The 18982-nt window shown below is 37.5% G+C and overlaps 1 protein-coding gene across 1 annotated transcript in view; it reads left to right on the forward strand.

Annotated features, from left to right (window-relative positions):
* The window catches only part of COL14A1 (collagen type XIV alpha 1 chain), a 250092-nt gene that overhangs the window by 159438 nt on the left and 71672 nt on the right, over window positions 1-18982 (forward strand). Inside the window, exons 35-36 of the mRNA XM_023223077.1 lie at window positions 4991-5068; window positions 14361-14447. Coding sequence (XP_023078845.1) covers window positions 4991-5068; window positions 14361-14447 — 165 coding nt within the window. The remainder of the gene's footprint in view (window positions 1-4990; window positions 5069-14360; window positions 14448-18982) is intronic.

The raw sequence follows: 18982 nt of genomic DNA on the forward strand, positions 1-18982 counted from the left end.
ATTAGGTTAGATCTCAAGAATGTGATTGGAAACTCAGAGTTGCTTTTTGAGGGATATTACTTAATCATTTTAGTACAAGGTAAGAGAAGTCTCAGTTTTCAATTTTAAATTTAGAAATCATAGACTGCCAATCTAACCTTGATATACATTTGTACTCTACTATCCAGCAAAAGGGAATGTGTGTTTTGCAAATTCTCGATTATTCTAGGAGTAATTATTATATGAGAGAGATTAGTAACTTATAGGTCTCCATTCCCTGCCAAATCCAACAATTATTCAATATATGCCAGATGGTGGAAGAGTCTAAAGATTTAGTCTTTAAAGAAAATATGTTCTTTATAAACCATAATTGAATGGAAGATAGATTAATGCATTTAAGGATACAGTAACTACTCAATAGAAATTACGTTCTTAATAAAATCAACTGGTGTTCAGCAATGTAAGATTGTATAGGCAGTAATAGCCTCTACTGAGGCTAACCTAACAAGCAGGCTTAACTTAGCTGTCTAAAACATGTGGAATGAAACTTAACAACTGTGCTTCTCCTTTACAAACTTTTTCTCCTAGGAAGTTTCTCCTGCATTTTCTGGTACCTAATGAAATGATTCTAGAAAAGTTTTGAGCTTCTGACATACAATCATATTTCTTAGTGCCTTTCTTCTACCCTTGCAAATCTAATACTTAGGTAATTATCCAACTGGCATATGTTTAGCTCCCTGCTGTTCAAATAACAGAGGCGTATGAGTTATGCAATGGAGTTGCCTATCATTTTAGCCACTGAGTTACAGCTTTTATATATAAATCAATAGTAGACTAGGTGATGATTCTACAAACACTTGTTTGAAAACAAGTGTTGTTAAATTGCCAAAAAGTATAGTATATTTTCACATGCATTATCTATTTTAAGCTTTTAAAATTATGATGATAGCTAATAGTTATTACATCTCTGCTAGGAGCTAGGCAGTGTGTACTTTCCTGGGATTATTTTGTTTAATCCTGTAATAATCCTTGAAAGAGATACTTATGTCTTCTCTACTCTGTAGATAGAGAAACTGAGACTTTAAGAAGCTAGGGTCAGGTCCCCTTTCAAAAAGTGAGAGTAGTGAAATAAGAGACTGTATCCAACTTCCATAAGGTCATCTGCCTCTTATTCCAGTGCTTATTCCATTAGGACAGACTCTGATAATTAGAGAATAAAGGCAGAGAAGGGAGTTTGGTTTGTACCAGAGACTATATGTCCTATCTGTTCATTGACAGGTTCCAAGATTTACCATTATTTGAATTACAACCTTGAGAGCAAAGTAATCAAAACTACCCCCCAAGTGTGTCTATACCTGAGAATTCTAATTAATACCAACAAGTGCAATAGTTATGAATTTTTATTTTCTAATTTAATCAGTGCCTTCATGGTTTCCCTTAAAATTCAATAAATTGATTGAGAACAAGTTAAAAACAATCAGTTCAATAGTTGACAAGTGGTAAATGCACAATCTTAGTTTTGTGATGGTGTCGATAAAAGTTAGACATCAAATTAAAAACAGAAAATGGTTTAGTTCCTCTGTACTCTTTCACCAGTATTCTTGTGCAGTGTAAAGCTCTCTAAATATTTATATAAATTCAGGCACAGCTTTACTTCAAATTATAAATTTGTTTATAGTATGTTAGAAAAAAATTCAGAGAATAAAATTTGGCACTGAGTGGAAAATGGAGCCAGAGCTACATTTTAATTCCCATTCACAGATCAGAATGACTCAACTTATTTTCATGCTAACATTTGACCCCAAGTGACTTGCCTTTTGTGCTAAACCAGACAAAAAATGTCTAACAATGAAAAATGTACATTCATAATTGGCTAAGTATTCTTGTGAAAGAGATTATGAAAAGTGAAAGTGGGAGGTTTTGTGTCTCTTCCTCTTTTTTTTTTTTTTTTTTTTAGCAAAGCTATATCTTTTATAATTTTCAGTTAGTTACAAAAAAGTTACAAAAGTAAAAGAGGGCTGCTTCTTGCATTAGTTCACTCAAGTATTATTTATTTTGAGCCACACTATCTTGCATTTTAAGGTACTCAAATATGAGATCTTTTGACATACCATCTTGTATTGTCTCCTGTATAATTTGCACAAATATGTATGTCATTCCTTTTGGAATAAAAGCCAGAGGCTCTTTTTTCTCTTTCAATCAATCCCCTGAAATGTGCCTTGGAAAAAAAAGTCCCTAAATAAAGGCTGAGGAATCTAAACTATTACAAGTGCAAACAATTATGAATAAATTTGTTGTGCTCACAAAAGCTGCTGACATCAGTTAACTTGCAAAAGAATAGTCAGCCCACGTAACATTCCTGAAATTATAATATTGGCTTCATTCAGTACTTAGTAAGCATTCAACCCCTGGAATAAATAAATTGAGCTCCTAAGAATCCCAATAACTTCATAAGGCAGAAGTCTAGCGAAAGGTTTGTAGACATTAGACTGTTATAGGTGGTTAAGTAGTAGATGTTTATTTGAAAAACTTCGAGAAATCCTCATATATGCTGGGGCTTGTGAAAGGCCTTTGCTTTAAGTAAGTCTTTCCATTCGTGGAAATGTTTTTGCTCTGAAGGCTCTACTCAGAAATGGAAAATTTCTTAATGGATAAATGATTTGCAGACTTCGCTGAATCTATGCAATGCTGTCATAATGGGACCTATTTAATAAATGTCCCCAGACAAAATGGCATTGTAAGATTACATTGGGCTATCTGCATTTTAAAAGTTAGATCAAAGATCAGTTTACTGGGAAAATAAACCACAAGAAAATGGGGCATGCCATTTAAATCTCAAACACAACTAAGCCTTCAACACATGGTTACATTATTTAAACTTTTTCTTCCCCGGTTCTGTTCCACAGAATGGACTTTGTTATGATCATACCCCATAGCGGCAATCTGAAGATTTAATGATATATGCAAAGTGCTTAGGATAGTCCTGGACACATAGTAACATTCATTCTGCAAATGTTTGTTGCTATTGTTGTTGTTATTTGCTAAGACTTTTCTGAATCAAAACATTTCATAGATACTATTATTGTGGAAACAAACTACTATTGTATTTCTGTCCTCAATACTGTCACTGTCACTTTGATTCTACTTTTTTTGCCTTTGTGTTATATGTACACCTTCTCTTTAAATCAGTTTTGAGAAAGCTAATAATTATTATTTATAGCAGCTATGTTCCAGGCACTGTTCTAAATATTTCCTCTATACTAACTCATTTAATCCTCACAACCACATGAATAGCTACTATTATTATGCTCACTTTACAGATGAGAAAACTGAGCCTCCAAGACATTAAATAATTTGTTCAAAGTGACTCAATCTGTCAGTGGAGGAATCAGACATGACACCCAGGCAGTCTAGCTCCATGATCTCAGAATCCCTATGATCTTTGAAATATTTGTTGTTATTGTTGTTGTAATTGTTTATGAAAATAAGCTATAATGTCTTTTCCCAAATGTTTTAATTCTATTAGGTGGTGCAAAAGTAATTGTAGTTTTTGACATTACTTTTGCACCAACCTAATAAAAACTTAATTTTTTATTGGACATAATTTTTTTGTTTGAGTGCCCTGGACAGTCTTAGTTATCATACTCTTGCATGGTGGAGGAGAACCTTAAACCACTTAGAAAAAACAGCAGTGAGCCATGCACATATTTCTGCAAACAGCTCAATAGATGTATATAGGATCAAAAAAAATAAGATGCTTTGACTTATGGATTTGCTTTGAAAATTCAGGGGTTACTTCATTGATCAGTTGGAATGAATGTTTGCAATAAGGCATTGTTACTTGAGTATAATGACAGAAAGCCCGATTTCATTTGTTTACTATCAGAACAAGTTCTTTTGTGATAGTGCATGCATTTTTAATAACATATTTCAATAGTACTGTCTACTTGGGCATTATCATTTTTCTAGAAGATGTTTGGTGAAGGATGGGTAGTAGTATTTGGGAGAAAATAAGGAAGGCAACAGGAGTTTCTAGGCTTTGCTGAAAACACCACTTGCTAAAAGCAAGATTACAGATTTAAAATGAAAACAATTTCATCCTTCTCCCCGATCAGCAATAGAGCACACACTTAATATTTGAAAATAATGTAGGAAGAAATATAGTAAAAATGATTGGGTCGTTAGGCTAGTGTTAGCCCTTAATGATGTTATAATTATGTTTCTGTATATTTCAACATGTATATTGACTTGTCACCAACATACATGAGTGGAGCAAGCCTGTCTAAATATTTATGGCATGATCAATGGCGTAAATAAAAATACGCATAGCTTATGTTCTCACAATACTGAAGGTGAAGTTGTCATGACATTTACCACATTGTGTACAGTATTTATGTGCTCCTCTCTCACTCCCTGTAAGTTCTTCTAGGTCAGGACTATGATTTTTTTTTTAAAAAGTTTGTATCCTAAAAGTCTACATAGTATCTGGCTTACATTATGTACTGAAGAAAACGTTGCTGAGTCTATGTACAAAGGAATGAAGTGAGAATTAATTCAATAAGCCTTCCTGAGTGCTTTTTATCTACCACATATTATGATAGGTGACCTAAGGATGAGTTTGGAAATGTAAATAATTGTATTGTGTAGTGGGAGGTGTGCTATAGAGGAGGCACATGGAGTGTTGTGTGATGACAGTCGTTTGGGAACAGCTGTGATGGGCTTTGTAAGGAAGACTTGAACAGAGGAGCTAAGCTTACTCTTTAGGTAGAAATGAGAGGGGAAGTTGTGATAAGTAAGAGGGTTTAGATGGTGGAAGAAAAATTGTAGACAAAACCTTAGATCACTGTGTGTTTGAGGAAAAGAATTAGTTTGGCATTATTGGAGTTACTTTTAAATTTACTTACTGTCATGTATTATTAATGTATTCATATTCTGTTATATAATACATAACATAAAATTATAACGATAATTTTATTTTTTATTGAATGACAATTTTCTTTTTAAATCATAGTTCCAGTTACAGATGTTTGATATTGTTTGTTCCACATCATGGGCCAATACAGACAAATGCTGTGAACTTCCAGGCCTGGTAAGCATTCTTCCTTCATCTCTATTAATTTTTTTATTGTATTTAATTTTCTGGAAATGAGAAGGTATTTCTCAACATTCATATCGTAGGCAACTCATTGAGATGATAAAATTAGAAAGATTAATAAGGAGGCATGTGTGAAATTAACATGATTTCTCCTGCATGACCTCGGATCACATGCACTGTGAACGGCACAACTCAGAGTGCTCCATTTATACATAGTCCAGATGTTCCCAGATTCCGTGGCTCATGAAGCCCTTAGTGTCTCAACTTTTTTCTTGCACCCTTAAGCCAAAAGAAACACTTTGCGGTTCCATTTATGAAATAATAGGCCCAAATATCTTACTAAATATTTATGTCCTAACAACTCAGTAGCCATGTAAAATAATAATGCATATACATTGAAAGAAAAAAAGGGACATTTATATTTTATTCTTAAATGACCAAAATAGCTTACTGATGGGATGTGTGTGCATACCTGAGCCCTGCAGTATTTCTCATATCTTGGAATCATATTGGCCATTGCCATCCTCTCTTCTTTTTCTACATTGCTTTTTTTCACAGTACTTACCTTTCATCACAGCAGCTATATTTGTTAATTAGGGCGTCATCCAAAAAAGTGTTGCAAAATCTAATGTTGAAACTGCAGACCACCTTGAGCTTGTCATTCACACGAAGTCCAGTGGGTGCTGAATATTGCTGTGCTTCTCTTAAATTTTTAAAACATTCACAGGACCCCTGTGAGTTTAATATAGTGTTCCCAGACATCTTGGTGCACAATTTTAGAACTGTAGTCATAATCTACATAACCTGTATGCAATCCTACTAGAAAACTAAACATTTGAAAGTTATTTATACCAAGTGATGGTATAAATATTTATGTCCTAACAACTCAGTAGCCTATATAAAATATAATACACGGTCTTCATGGAGGGGCGGAGCAAGATGGCCGAATAGGAACAGCTCCAGTCTCCAACTCCCAGTGTGAGCAACAAAGAAGTCGGGTGATTTCTGCATTTTCAACTGAGGTACTGGGGTCATCTCACTAGGGAGTGCTGGACAATCAGTGCTGGTCAGCTGCTGCAGCCCGACCAGTGAGAGCTGAAGCAGGGCGAGACATCGCCTCACCTGGGAAGCGCAAGGGGAAAGGGAAACCCTTTTCCTAGCCAGGGAAACTAAGACACACAACACCTGGAAAATCGGGTAACTCCCACCCCAATACTGCGCTTTAAGCAAAAGGGCACATCAGGAGATTATATCCCACACCTGGCTGGGAAGGTCCCACAGCCACAGAACCTCCTTCATTGCTAGCACAGCAGTCTGCGATCTAATGACAAGGCAGCAGCGAGGCTGGGGGAGGGGCGCCAGCCATTGCTGAGGCTTAAGTAGGAAAACAAAGCCGCTGGGAAGCTCGAACTGGGTGGAGCTCACAGCAGCTCAAGGAGGCCTGCCTGTCTCTGTAGACTCCACCTCTGGGGACAGGGCACAGCTAAACAACAACAACAACAAAAAAAAGCAGCAGAAACCTCTGTAGACGCAAACAACTCTGTCTGACAGCTTTGAAGAGAGCAGTGGATCTCCCCACACGGAGGTTGAGATCTGAGAAGCGACAGACTGCCTGCTCAAGTGGGTCCCTGACCCCTGAGTAGCCTAACTGGGAGACATTCCCCATTAGGGGCAGTCTGACACCCCACACCTCACAGGGTGGAGTACACCCCTGAGAGGAAGCTTCCAAAGTAAGAATCAGACAGGTGAACTCGCTGTTCAGCAATATTCTATCTTCTGCAACCTCTGCTGCTGATACCCAGGCAAACAGGATCTGGAGTGGACCTCAAGCAATCTCCAACAGACCTATGGCTGAGGGTCCTGACTGTCAGAAGGAAAACTATTAAACAGGAAGTACACCTATACCAAATCCCCAACAGTACGTCACCATCGTCAAAGACGAGAGGCAGATAAAACCACAAAGATGGGGAAGAAGCAGGGCAGAAAAGCTGGAAATTCAAAAAATAAGAGCACATCTCCCCCTGCAAAGGAGCACAGCTCATCGCCAGCAATGGATCAAAGCTGGTCAGAGAATGATTTTGACGAAATGAGAGAAGAAGGCTTCAGTCCATCAAACTTCTCAGAGCTAAAGGAGGAATTACGTACCCAGCGCAAAGAAACTAAAAATCTTGAAAAAAGAGTGGAAGAATTGACAGCTAGAATAATTAATGCAGAGAAGATCATAAACGAAATGACAGAGATGAAAACCATGACACGAGAAATACGTGACAAATGCACAAGCTTCAGCAACCGACTCGATCAACTGGAAGAAAGAATATCAGCGATTGAGGATCAAATGAATGAAATGAAGCGAGAAGAGAAACCAAAAGAAAAAAGAAGAAAAAGAAATGAACAAAGCCTGCAAGAAGTATGGGATTATGTAAAAAGACCAAATCTATGTCTGATTGGGGTGCCTGAAAGTGAGGGGGAAAATGGAACCAAGTTGGAAAACACTCTTCAGGATATCATCCAGGAGAACTTCCCCAACCTAGTAAGGCAGGCCAACATTCAAATTCAGGAAATACAGAGAACGCCACAAAGATACTCCTCAAGAAGAGCAACTCCAAGATACATAATTGCCAGATTCACCAAAGTTGAAATGAAGGAAAAAATCTTAAGGGCAGCCAGAGAGAAAGGTCGGGTTACCCACAAAGAGAAGCCCATCAGACTAACAGCAGATCTCTCGGCAGAAACTCTACAAGCCAGAAGAGAGTGGGGGCCAATATTCAACATTCTTAAAGAAAAGAATTTTAAACCCAGAATTTCATATCCAGCCAAACTAAGTTTCATAAGTGAAGGAGAAATAAAATCCTTTACAGATAAGCAAATCCTTAGAGATTTTGTCACCACCAGGCCTGCCTTACAAGAGACCCTGAAGGAAGCACTAAACATGGAAAGGAACAACCGGTACCAGCCATTGCAAAAACATGCCAAAATGTAAAGACCATCGAGGCTAGGAAGAAACTGCATCAACTAACGAGCAAAATAACCAGTTAATATCATAATGGCAGGATCAAGTTCACACATGACAATATTAACCTTAAATGTAAATGGACTAAATGCTCCAATTAAAAGACACAGACTGGCAAACTGGATAAAGAGTCAAGACCTATCAGTCTGCTGTATTCAGGAGACCCATCTCACATGCAGAGACATACATAGGCTCAAAATAAAGGGATGGAGGAAGATCTACCAAGCAAATGGAGAACAAAAAAAAGCAGGGGTTGCAATCCTAGTCTCTGATAAAACAGACTTTAAACCATCAAAGATCAAAAGAGACAAAGAAGGCCATTACATAATGGTAAAGGGATCAATCCAACAGGAAGAGCTAACTATCCTAAATATATATGCACCCAATACAGGAGCACCCAGATTCATAAAGCAAGTCCTTAGAGACTTACAAAGAGACTTAGACTCCCATACAATAATAATGGGAGACTTCAACACTCCACTGTCAACATTAGACAGATCAACGAGACAGAAAGTTAACAAGGATATCCAGGAATTGAACCCATCTCTGCACCAAGCGGACCTAATAGACATCTATAGAACTCTCCACCCCAAATCAACAGAATATACATTCTTCTCAGCACTACATCACAATCATTCCAAAATTGACCACATAATTGGAAGTAAAGCACTCCTCAGCAAATGTAAAAGAACAGAAATTATAACAAACTGTCTCTCAGACCACAGTGCAATCAAACTAGAACTCAGGACTAAGAAACTCAATCAAAACCGCTCAACTACATGGAAACTGAACAACCTGCTCCTGAATGACTACTGGGTACATAACAAAATGAAGGCAGAAATAAAGATGTTCTTTGAAACCAATGAGAACAAAGATACAACTTACCAGAATCTCTGGGACACATTTAAAGCAGTGTGTAGAGGGAAATTTATAGCACTAAATGCCCACAAGAGAAAGCTGGAAAGATCTAAAATTGACACTCTAACATCACAATTGAAAGAACTAGAGAGGCAAGAGCAAACACATTCAAAAGCTAGCAGAAGGCAAGAAATAACTAAGATCAGAGCAGAACTGAAGGAGATAGAGACACAAAAAACCCTCCAAAAAATCAATGAATCCAGGAGTTGGTTTTTTGAAAAGATCAACAAAATTGACAGACCGCTAGCAAGACTAATAAAGAAGAAAAGAGAGAAGAATCAAATAGATGCAATAAAAAATGATAAAGGGGATATCACCACCGACCCCACAGAAATACAAACTACCATCAGAGAATACTATAAACACCTCTACGCAAATAAACTAGAAAATCTAGAAGAAATGGATAATTTCCTGGACACACTCTTTCAAGACTAAACCAGGAAGAAGTTGAATCCCTAAATAGACCAATAGCAGGCACTGAAATTGAGGCAATAATTAATAGCCTACCAACCAAAAAAAGTCCAGGACCAGATGGATTCACAGCTGAATTCTACCAGAGGTACAAGGAGGAGCTGGTACCATTCCTTCTGAAACTATTCCAATCAATAGAAAAAGAGGGAATCCTCCCTAACTCATTTTATGAGGCCAGCATCATCCTGATACCAAAGCCTGGCAGAGACACAACAAAAAAAGAGAATTTTAGACCAATCTCCCTGATGAACATCGATGCAAAAATCCTCAATAAAATACTGGCAAACCGGATTCAGCAGCACATCAAAAAGCTTATCCACCACGATCAAGTGGGCTTCATCCCTGGGATGCAAGGCTGGTTCAACATTTGCAAATCAATAAATGTAATCCAGCATATAAACAGAACCAAAGACAAGAACCACATGATTATCTCAATAGATGCAGAAAAGGCTTTTGACAAAATTCAACAGCCCTTCATGCTAAAAACGCTCAACAAATTCGGTATTGATGGAACGTACCTCAAAATAATAAGAGCTATTTATGACAAACCCACAGCCAATATCATACTGAATGGGCAAAAACTGGAAAAATTCCCTTTGAAATCTGGCACAAGACAGGGATGCCCTCTCTCACCGCTCCTATTCAACATAGTGTTGGAAGTTCTGGCTAGGGCAATCAGGCAAGAGAAAGAAATCAAGGGTATTCAGTTAGGAAAAGAAGAAGTCAAATTGTCCCTGTTTGCAGATGACATGATTGTATATTTAGAAAACCCCATTGTCTCAGCCCAAAATCTCCTTAAGCTGATAAGCAACTTCAGCAAAGTCTCAGGATACAAAATTAATGTGCAAAAATCACAAGCATTCTTATACACCAGTAACAGACAAACAGAGAGCCAAATCATGAATGAACTTCCATTCACAATAGCTTCAAAGAGAATAAAATACCTAGGAATCCAACTTACAAGGGATGTAAAGGACCTCTTCAAGGAGAACTACAAACCACTGCTCAGTGAAATCAAAGAGGACACAAACAAATGGAAGAACATACCATGCTCATGGATAGGAAGAATCAATATCGTGAAAATGTCCATACTGCCCAAGGTAATTTATAGATTCAATGCCATCCCCATCAAGCTACCAATGAATTTCTTCACAGAATTGGAAAAAACTGCTTTAAAGTTCATATGGAACCAAAAAAGAGCCCACATTGCCAAGACAATCCTAAGCCAAAAGGACAAAGCTGGAGGCATCACGCTACCTGACTTCAAACTATACTACAAGGCTACAGTAACCAAAACAGCATGGTACTGGTACCAAAACAGAGATATAGACCAGTGGAACAGAACAGAGTCCTCAGAAATAATACCACACATCTACAACCATCTGATCTTTGACAAACCTGAGAGAAACAAGAAATGGGGAAAGGATTCCCTATTTAATAAATGGTGCTGGGAAAATTGGCTAGCCATAAGTAGAAAGCTGAAACTGGATCCTTTCCTTACTCCTTATACGAAGATTAATTCAAGATGTATTAGAGACTTAAATGTTAGACCTAATACCATAAAAACCCTAGAAGAAAACCTAGGTAGTACCATTCAGGACATAGGCATGGGCAAGGACTTCATGTCTAAAACACCAAAAGCAACGGCAGCAAAAGCCAAAATTGACAAATGGGATCTAATTAAACTAAAGAGCTTCTGCACAGCAAAAGAACTACCATCAGAGTGAACAGGCAACCTACAGAATGGGAGAAAATTTTTGCCATCTACTCATCTGACAAAGGGCTGATATCCAGAACCTACAAAGAACTCAAACAAATTTACAAGAAAAAAACAAACAACCCCATCAAAAAGTGGGCAAAGGATATGAACAGACATTTCTCGAAAGAAGACATTCATACAGCCAACAGACACATGAAAAAATGCTCATCTTCACTCGCCATCAGAGAAATGCAAATCAAAACCACAATGAGATACCATCTCACACCAGTTAGAATGGCAATCATTAAAAAATCAGGAAACAACAGGTGTTGGAGGGGATGTGGAGAAATAGGAACACTTTTACACTGTTGGTGGGATTGCAAACTAGTTCAACCATTATGGAAAACAGTATGGCGATTCCTCAAGGACCTAGAACTAGATGTACCATATGACCCAGCCATCCCACTACTGGGTATATACCCAAAGGATTATAAATCATACTGCTGTAAAGACACATGCACACGTATGTTTATTGCGGCACTATTCACAATAGCAAAGACTTGGAATCAACCCAAATGTCCATCTGTGACAGACTGGATTAAGAAAATGTGGCACATATACACCATGGAATACTATGCAGCCATAAAAAAGGATGAGTTTGCATCCTTTGTAGGGACATGGATGCAGCTGGAAACCATCATTCTTAGCAAACTATCACAAGAACAGAAAACCAAACACCGCGTGTTCTCACTAATAGGTGGGAACTGAACAATGAGATCACTTGGACTCGGGAAGGGGAACATCACACACCGGGGCCTATCATGGGGAGGGGGAGGGGGGAGGGATTGCATTGGGAGTTATACCTGATATAAATGATGAATTGATGGGTGCTGACGAGTTGATGGGTGCAGCACACCAACATGGCACAAGTACAAACCTGAACATTATGCACATGTACCCTAGAACTTAAAGTATAATAATAATAATATATATATATAATACACATAAATTGGAAGAAAAATGATATTTATATCTTATTCCTAAATAACCATAATTTCTCACTGATGGGATGTGTGTATACCCATGTATATATACAAACAAAAAAAAAAGATTTATATCTTAGGATCCTAGGACAGGTGAGCTGACATGGATGACCCTGTCATGGTTGGATAGTAGTCATGTCTTAATAATTAAAGCTGGAATTCTCTAGAGCATGGGGAACCCTTCATGAAGTCTGTGAGATTTGATCTTATAACTGTATTAGTCTGTTCTCATGTTGCTAATAAAGACATATCCAAGACTGGGTAATTTATAAAGGAAGATTTAGAGACTCACAGTTTTGTACAGCTGGAGAGACCTCAGGAAACTTACAAACATGGTGGAAGGGGAAGCAAACACTTCCTTCTTCACAAGGTGGCAGCAACAAGAAGTGCAGAGCAAACGTGAGGGAAAAGGCCCTTATAAAACTATCAGATCTCATGAGAATGTGTTCACTATCACAAGAACAGCATGGAGGTAACCTCCCCTGTGATTCATACCTGGCTTACATTATGCACTGAAGAAAAAGTTACTGAGTTGAAAAAGTCACTCCACTGGGTCCTACCTGTGACACATGGGGATTATGGAAACTATATCAAGATGAGATTTGGGTGGGGACACAGCCAATCTGTATCAGTAAGACTTACTATATCAAGAAGCCAAACCGTATCGCTAAGACTTATCACCTCACAACATCTATTGCAAGCACCAAATTTATGGCAGTCTGTATTTGAGAAGGAAGCAACTTATTATTTCTTCACCAAAATAAGTTTCTAGTAAACCCTGGAAGAAATTAAATTAGAGACACCTTGAGGTTATGCGAAAGGGCAGGTAAATGGGAAATTAGCAGCAGAAACACTCAGAATCCTCTGTTGTATCAAGCAAAGATGTGATCACCACTTTTTCTGGGAAGGACCCTTCTCGTTACTTTTCTTTTTACTTGTCTCATTGAAGAGGCATAAATTCCATAGTAAAAAGATACGGTGCAGTAACAGTCAGCAGCACTGGCAAAACCATCACTGAGTCTCTGGCTACAGGTGGCCTGTAATTAGCCTTATTTTGGGATCTTTCAGAATGCTTAGGTTTATGTTTCACTCTAGCTGGCCAGATTTCAGGCCAGATGTGTTCACAGGGGGTTTGAATTGAAATCTTTTACTGTTGTCCAACATTTAGAGAAAAGTATATACACCATGTAACAGGCCATTTGCTTAACCTTTCTTGGGTTTCTGTTGTGAATGTTGTAGAGACTCAGATTATTTTCAATTTGGCAATTCAACTGTCATCTGTGTTCTATTTGGCTTTAATTTTATTTTCCCCCAAAGTCTTAAATAATGACTAATTTTTTCTCTATCCAAAGGGACTGATGAACTCCATGAAGTTCTATAGTATCTTATCCCAGTGCTGAGCTCATTTTGGCTGCTGTTCTAAATGGGATATTTATAAATTGTTCAATAGCTGTTAGCAGGTGCTCTGTCTTCCTCTACAGATTCCAGTAACTCATTCAGATATATTCAGCCTTCCACTAATAATCTATTTTGTAATGTCACATGATAATAATATTCCCTAAGAGAGAAGAAAAACGTTCTCCTATTCCAGAGCCTTAGATCTACACTGTGATGTTTTTCTTACTTTCAACTACAGAATGTGAGCAGTTGTGGAAACTGTCATAAGGAATTGATGATGAGTTTAAACATTGATTTTATTTTATTTTTCTTTGTTTTAGTACAGATATAGTTGTTTTGATTGAGTACTCCAACAAGCATTCTTTTATCCTTTGAAACAGAAAAATTATTATAGCATAAAAAAGTTTTCAAGACCTTTAGTTCACAGAGTACTATTACTCCAACCAACAGAATTAAATAGTAATCAAGAATTTTTTTTGCACTCACTTCTGATTGTCTTTCCTCACCTGGATTCCCAAGCTGGTTTTAGCAACACCCATTGATAATAGTGATTATCAGTGACCAGGAGGTACCCATTCATTTTTCTTTACAGAAAATGTTTTGCAATCGGGAGTGAATATTCTCTGCCTTTGTAATGTGCGCTTGAAAGTCTAAAAATATCTTAAATCAAACTGTTTTCTTTGAGCCAATAAAGCCATTTGTATATACTGGTATGCTAATGGTTGTGCTTTTTTTGTTTCTTTTCAGAGAGATGATGAGTCTTGTCCAGACCTTCCTCATTCTTGCTCCTGTACTGAAACCAATGAAGTGGCTCTGGGACCAGCGGGCCCACCAGTAAGTCTTGCTGAGTTCAGCCTTAAATGTTCTTTAATAATATTAATAGCTATCACTTGTGTGTGTCTAATATGTGTTGTCTACTGTACTAAATGGCTATTACTCACTTAATTGTAGGAATACAGTGAGACACAGAGATGTTAAGTAACTTGATTAAAGAACACAGCTCGGAGGAGCTGGGCTTCAAATCCCAGTCTCCATGACTCCTAGAGATGATGCTCCTCACCACTGTGCCATACGATGTCTCATACTAGTCTATACTCAAAATCTTCCCTTAAAGCTACTATGATTAATTTTCAGTGTGAATATTTCAAACCAGGACTTTACTTATACCTGTAAGATTTGCATACACCTGCTTTGTCCACTTTCTCTGTCTTTCTTAAACTTTTACCTTAGGTTCAGGGGTACATCCGAAGGTTTGTTACATAGATAGGTAAACTCATGTCATGAGGATTTGTTGTACAGATTATTTCATCACCCAAGTACCAAGTCTAGTACTCAATGGCTATTTTTCTGATCCTTTCTCTCCTTCCATCCTCCACCCTCAAGTAGGTCCCTGTGTCTGTTGTTCCCTTCCTTGTGTCCATGAGTTCTTATCATTTAGCTCCCACTTATAAGTGAAATCATGTGGTATTTGGTTTTCTGTTTCTGTGTTAGTTTCCTAAGGATAATGGCCTCCTGCTCCATAAATGTTCCCACAAAAGACATGATCTTGATCTTTTTTATAGCTGCATAGTGTTCCATGATGTATATGCACCACATTTTCTTTATCTGTCACTGATGGGCATTTAGGTTGATTCCATGTCTTTGCTATTGTGAATAGTGCTACAGTGAGCATTCGTGTGTATGTGTCTTTATGATAGAATGGTTTATATTCCTTTGAGTATATACCCAGTAATGGGATTGCTGGGTTGAATGGTTGTTCTGTTTGTAGCTCTTTGAGGGATCGCCACACTGCTTTTCACATTGGTTGAACTAATTTATACTCCCACCAACAGTGTATAAGTGTTCCCTTTTCTCCGCAACCTTGCCTGCATGAGTGATTTTTTTATGTTTTAAAAATAGGCATTCTGACTGCTGTGAGATGGTATTTTATTGTGGTTTTGATTTTCATTTCTCTCATGATCAGTGATATTGAGCTTTTTTTCATATGCTTTTTGGCCACTTGTATGTCTTCTTTTGAAAAGTGTCTGTTTATGTCCTTTGCTCACTTTTTAATGGGATCGTTTGGGTTTTTTCTTATAAATTTGTTTAAATTCCTAATAGAGGCTGGATATTAGACCTTTGTTAGATGCACAGTTTGCAAAAATTTTCTGCCATTCTGTAGATTGTCTGTTTACTCTGTTGATAGTTACTTTCGCTGTGCGAAGCTCTTTAGTATAATTAGAGCCCATTTGTCAATTTTTGCTTTTGTTGTGATTGCTTTTGGTGTCATGAAATCTTTGCTCGTGCCTGTGTCCTGAATGGTATTGCCTAGGTTGTCTTCCAGAGTTTTTATAGTTGTGGGTTTTACATTTAAGTCTTTAGTCCATCTTGAGTTAGTTTTTGTATGTGGTATAAGGAAGGGGTCCAGTTGCAATCTTCTGTGTATGGCTAGCCAGTTATCCCAGTACCATTTATTGAATAGGGAGTCCTTTCCCCATTGCTTGTTTTTGTCAGCTCTGTTGAAAATCAGATGGTCATAGGTGTGTGGTCTTATTTCTGGGTTCTGTATTCTATTCCACTGGTCTATGTGTCTGTTCTTGTACCAGTACCATGCTGTTTTGCTTACCATAACCCTATAGTATAGTTTGAAGTTGCATAACATGATGCTCCAGCTTTGTTGTTTTTACTTAGGATTGCCTTGACTATCCAGGCTCTTTTGTGATTCCACATGAATTTTAAAATAGTTTTTTTCTAGTTCCGTAAAGAATGTTATTGGTAGTTTGATAGGAGCAGCATTAACTCAGTAAATTGCTTTGGGGAGTATGGTCATTTAAACAATATTAATCCTTCCTATCCAAGAGGAAGGAATGTTCTTCCATTTGTTTATGCCATCTCTGATTTCTTTGAGCAGTGTTATAATTCTCAATGGAGAGATCTTTCAGCTTCCTAGTTAGCTGTATTCCTAGGCATTTTATGCTTTTTGTGGCAATTGTGGATGGGACTGCATTCTTGATTTGACTCTTGGCTTGGCTGCTGTTGGTGTATAGGGATGTTAGTGATCTTTGTGCATTGATTTTACATCCTGAAACATTGCCAAAGTTATTTATTAGCTGAAGGAGCTTTTGGGCTAAGATGATGGGGTTTTCTAGATATAGAATCATGTCATCTACAAACAGGGATAGTTTGACTCCCTGTCTTCCTATTTGGATGCCTTTGTTTCTTTCTCTTGTCTGATTGCACTGGCCAGGACTTCCAATACTATGTTAAATAGGAGTAGTAAGAGAGAACATCCTTGTCTTGTGCTGGTTTTCAATAGGAAATGCTTCCAGCTTTTGCCCATTCAGTATAATGTTGGCTACAGGTTTGTCATATATGGTCCTTCTTATTTTAAGGTATGTTCCTTCAATACATACCTTAAAATAAGAGAGTTTTTTTTTTTATTTTATTGAGAGTTTTTAACATGAAGGGATGTTGAATTTTATCAAAAGCCTTTTTTGCATCTATTGAGATAGTTATGTGGTTTTTGTCTTTGGTTCTGTTTATGTGATGAATCACATTTATTGATTTGCGTATGTTGAGCCAACCTAGCATCCCAGGGATGAAGCCTACTTGACTGTGGTGGATTAGCTTTTTGGTGTTCTGCTGAATTTAGTTTGCAAGTATTTTGTTGAGGAATTTTGAATTGATGTTCATCAAGGATATTAGCCTGAAGTTTTCTGTTGTTGTGTCTCTTCCAGGTTTTGCTATCAGGATGATACTGACCTCATAGAATGAGTTGAGGAGGAGTTATTCCTCCTCAATTTTTTGCAATAGTTTCAAAAGGAATGTTACCAGCTCTTCTTTGTACATCTGGTAGAATTTGACTGTGAATCCTTCTGGCCCTGGGCTTTTTTTGGTTGCTAGACTATTTATTATGGATTCAATTTCAGACCTTGTTATTGTCTGTTCAGGGAATCAATTTATTTCTGGTTTAGTCTTGGGAGGGTATATGTGTCCAGGAGTTTATCCATCTCCTCTAGGTTTTCTAGTATGTGTACATAGAGGTATTTGTAGTAGTTTCTAATGGTTACTTTTATTTCTATGGGGTCAGGTTAACATTCCCTTTGTTGTTTGCAATTGATTTATTTGGATCTTCCTTCTTTTCTGCTTTATTAGTCTAGCTGGTGGCTTATCTATCTTACTAATTTTTTCAAAAAACTAACTACTGGATTTGTTGTCTTTTGAATGTTTTTTCATGTCTTGATTTCCTTCAGTTCAGCCCTGATCTTGGTTATTTTTTGTCTTCTGCTAGTTTTGGGGTTGGTTTGCTCTTGCTTCTTTCATTCTCTCAGTTGTGATATTAGGTTGTTAATTTGAGATGCTTCTAACTTTTTGATGTGGGTGTGTAGTGCTATGAATTTTCCTTGTAACACTGCCTTAGCTGTGTCCCAGAGATTCTGGTAAGTTGTACCTTTGTTCTCATTAGTTTCAAAGAACTTCTTGATTCTGCTTAATTTGAACTTTTTATGTATCCTGAGATTATGTTAAAATGTTAAAAAAATTACAACTGTTGTCTTCCTATTGGCTTGTTATGTGAATCGTTGTAAATGAAACCATTTAACTTCAGTAATGCTTTTTACTTCAAGTCTGATTTGTCTAATATTAATATGCTTCCAATATTTGTGTTTTGGATTCTTTGTCTAATTTTTTAATTTTCTAATTTGTCTAACTTGCATGTTCTCATTCCAGCCAGTTGGAAAGGGAGAAAATGGTTGAGGACAGCATTTGGTTTTCATTTAAGAACAACACCCAGGGTATATGCAGCACCCTTTCTCTCATATTCCATTAGCCAGCACTTAGTCATAAGGTCATACCTACTTACATAGGATTACAAGAAATCAAGTCCCTAGATGGATGGTTATGTGTTTAGTTAAAACTCAGGGGATTATATTATTACAAAGAAGCAGTGGAAATGAATGTGAGGACAATTAGCAATTTCTGTACAACTGTGAAAACTATCTTTTTTTTTTTTTTCTAAGACAGAGTTTAGCTCTTGTTGCCCAGGCTGGAGTGCAATGGCACAATCTTGGCTCACCGCAACCTCTGCCTCCCAGGTTCAAGTGATTCTCCTGCCTCAGCCTCCCGAATAACTGGGATTACAGGCATGTGCCACCATGCCAGGCTAATTTTTTGAATTTTTAGCAGAGACGGGGTTTCTCCATGTTTGTCAGGCTGGTCTTGAACTCCTGACCTCAGGTGATCTGCCCACCTTGACCTCCCAAAGTGCTGGGATTACAGGCGTGAGCCACCGTGCCTCACTGAAAACTATCTTTTGAAAACATTTCCAATGTCAGAAATAAAAATATTTCAGAAGAACGAAAACTATTAATTTACCACCAATATTCTCTCTA

The sequence above is a fragment of the Piliocolobus tephrosceles genome, chromosome 7 (genome assembly GCF_002776525.5).
Source record: "Piliocolobus tephrosceles isolate RC106 chromosome 7, ASM277652v3, whole genome shotgun sequence".
NCBI classification, from domain to species: Eukaryota; Metazoa; Chordata; class Mammalia; order Primates; family Cercopithecidae; genus Piliocolobus; species Piliocolobus tephrosceles.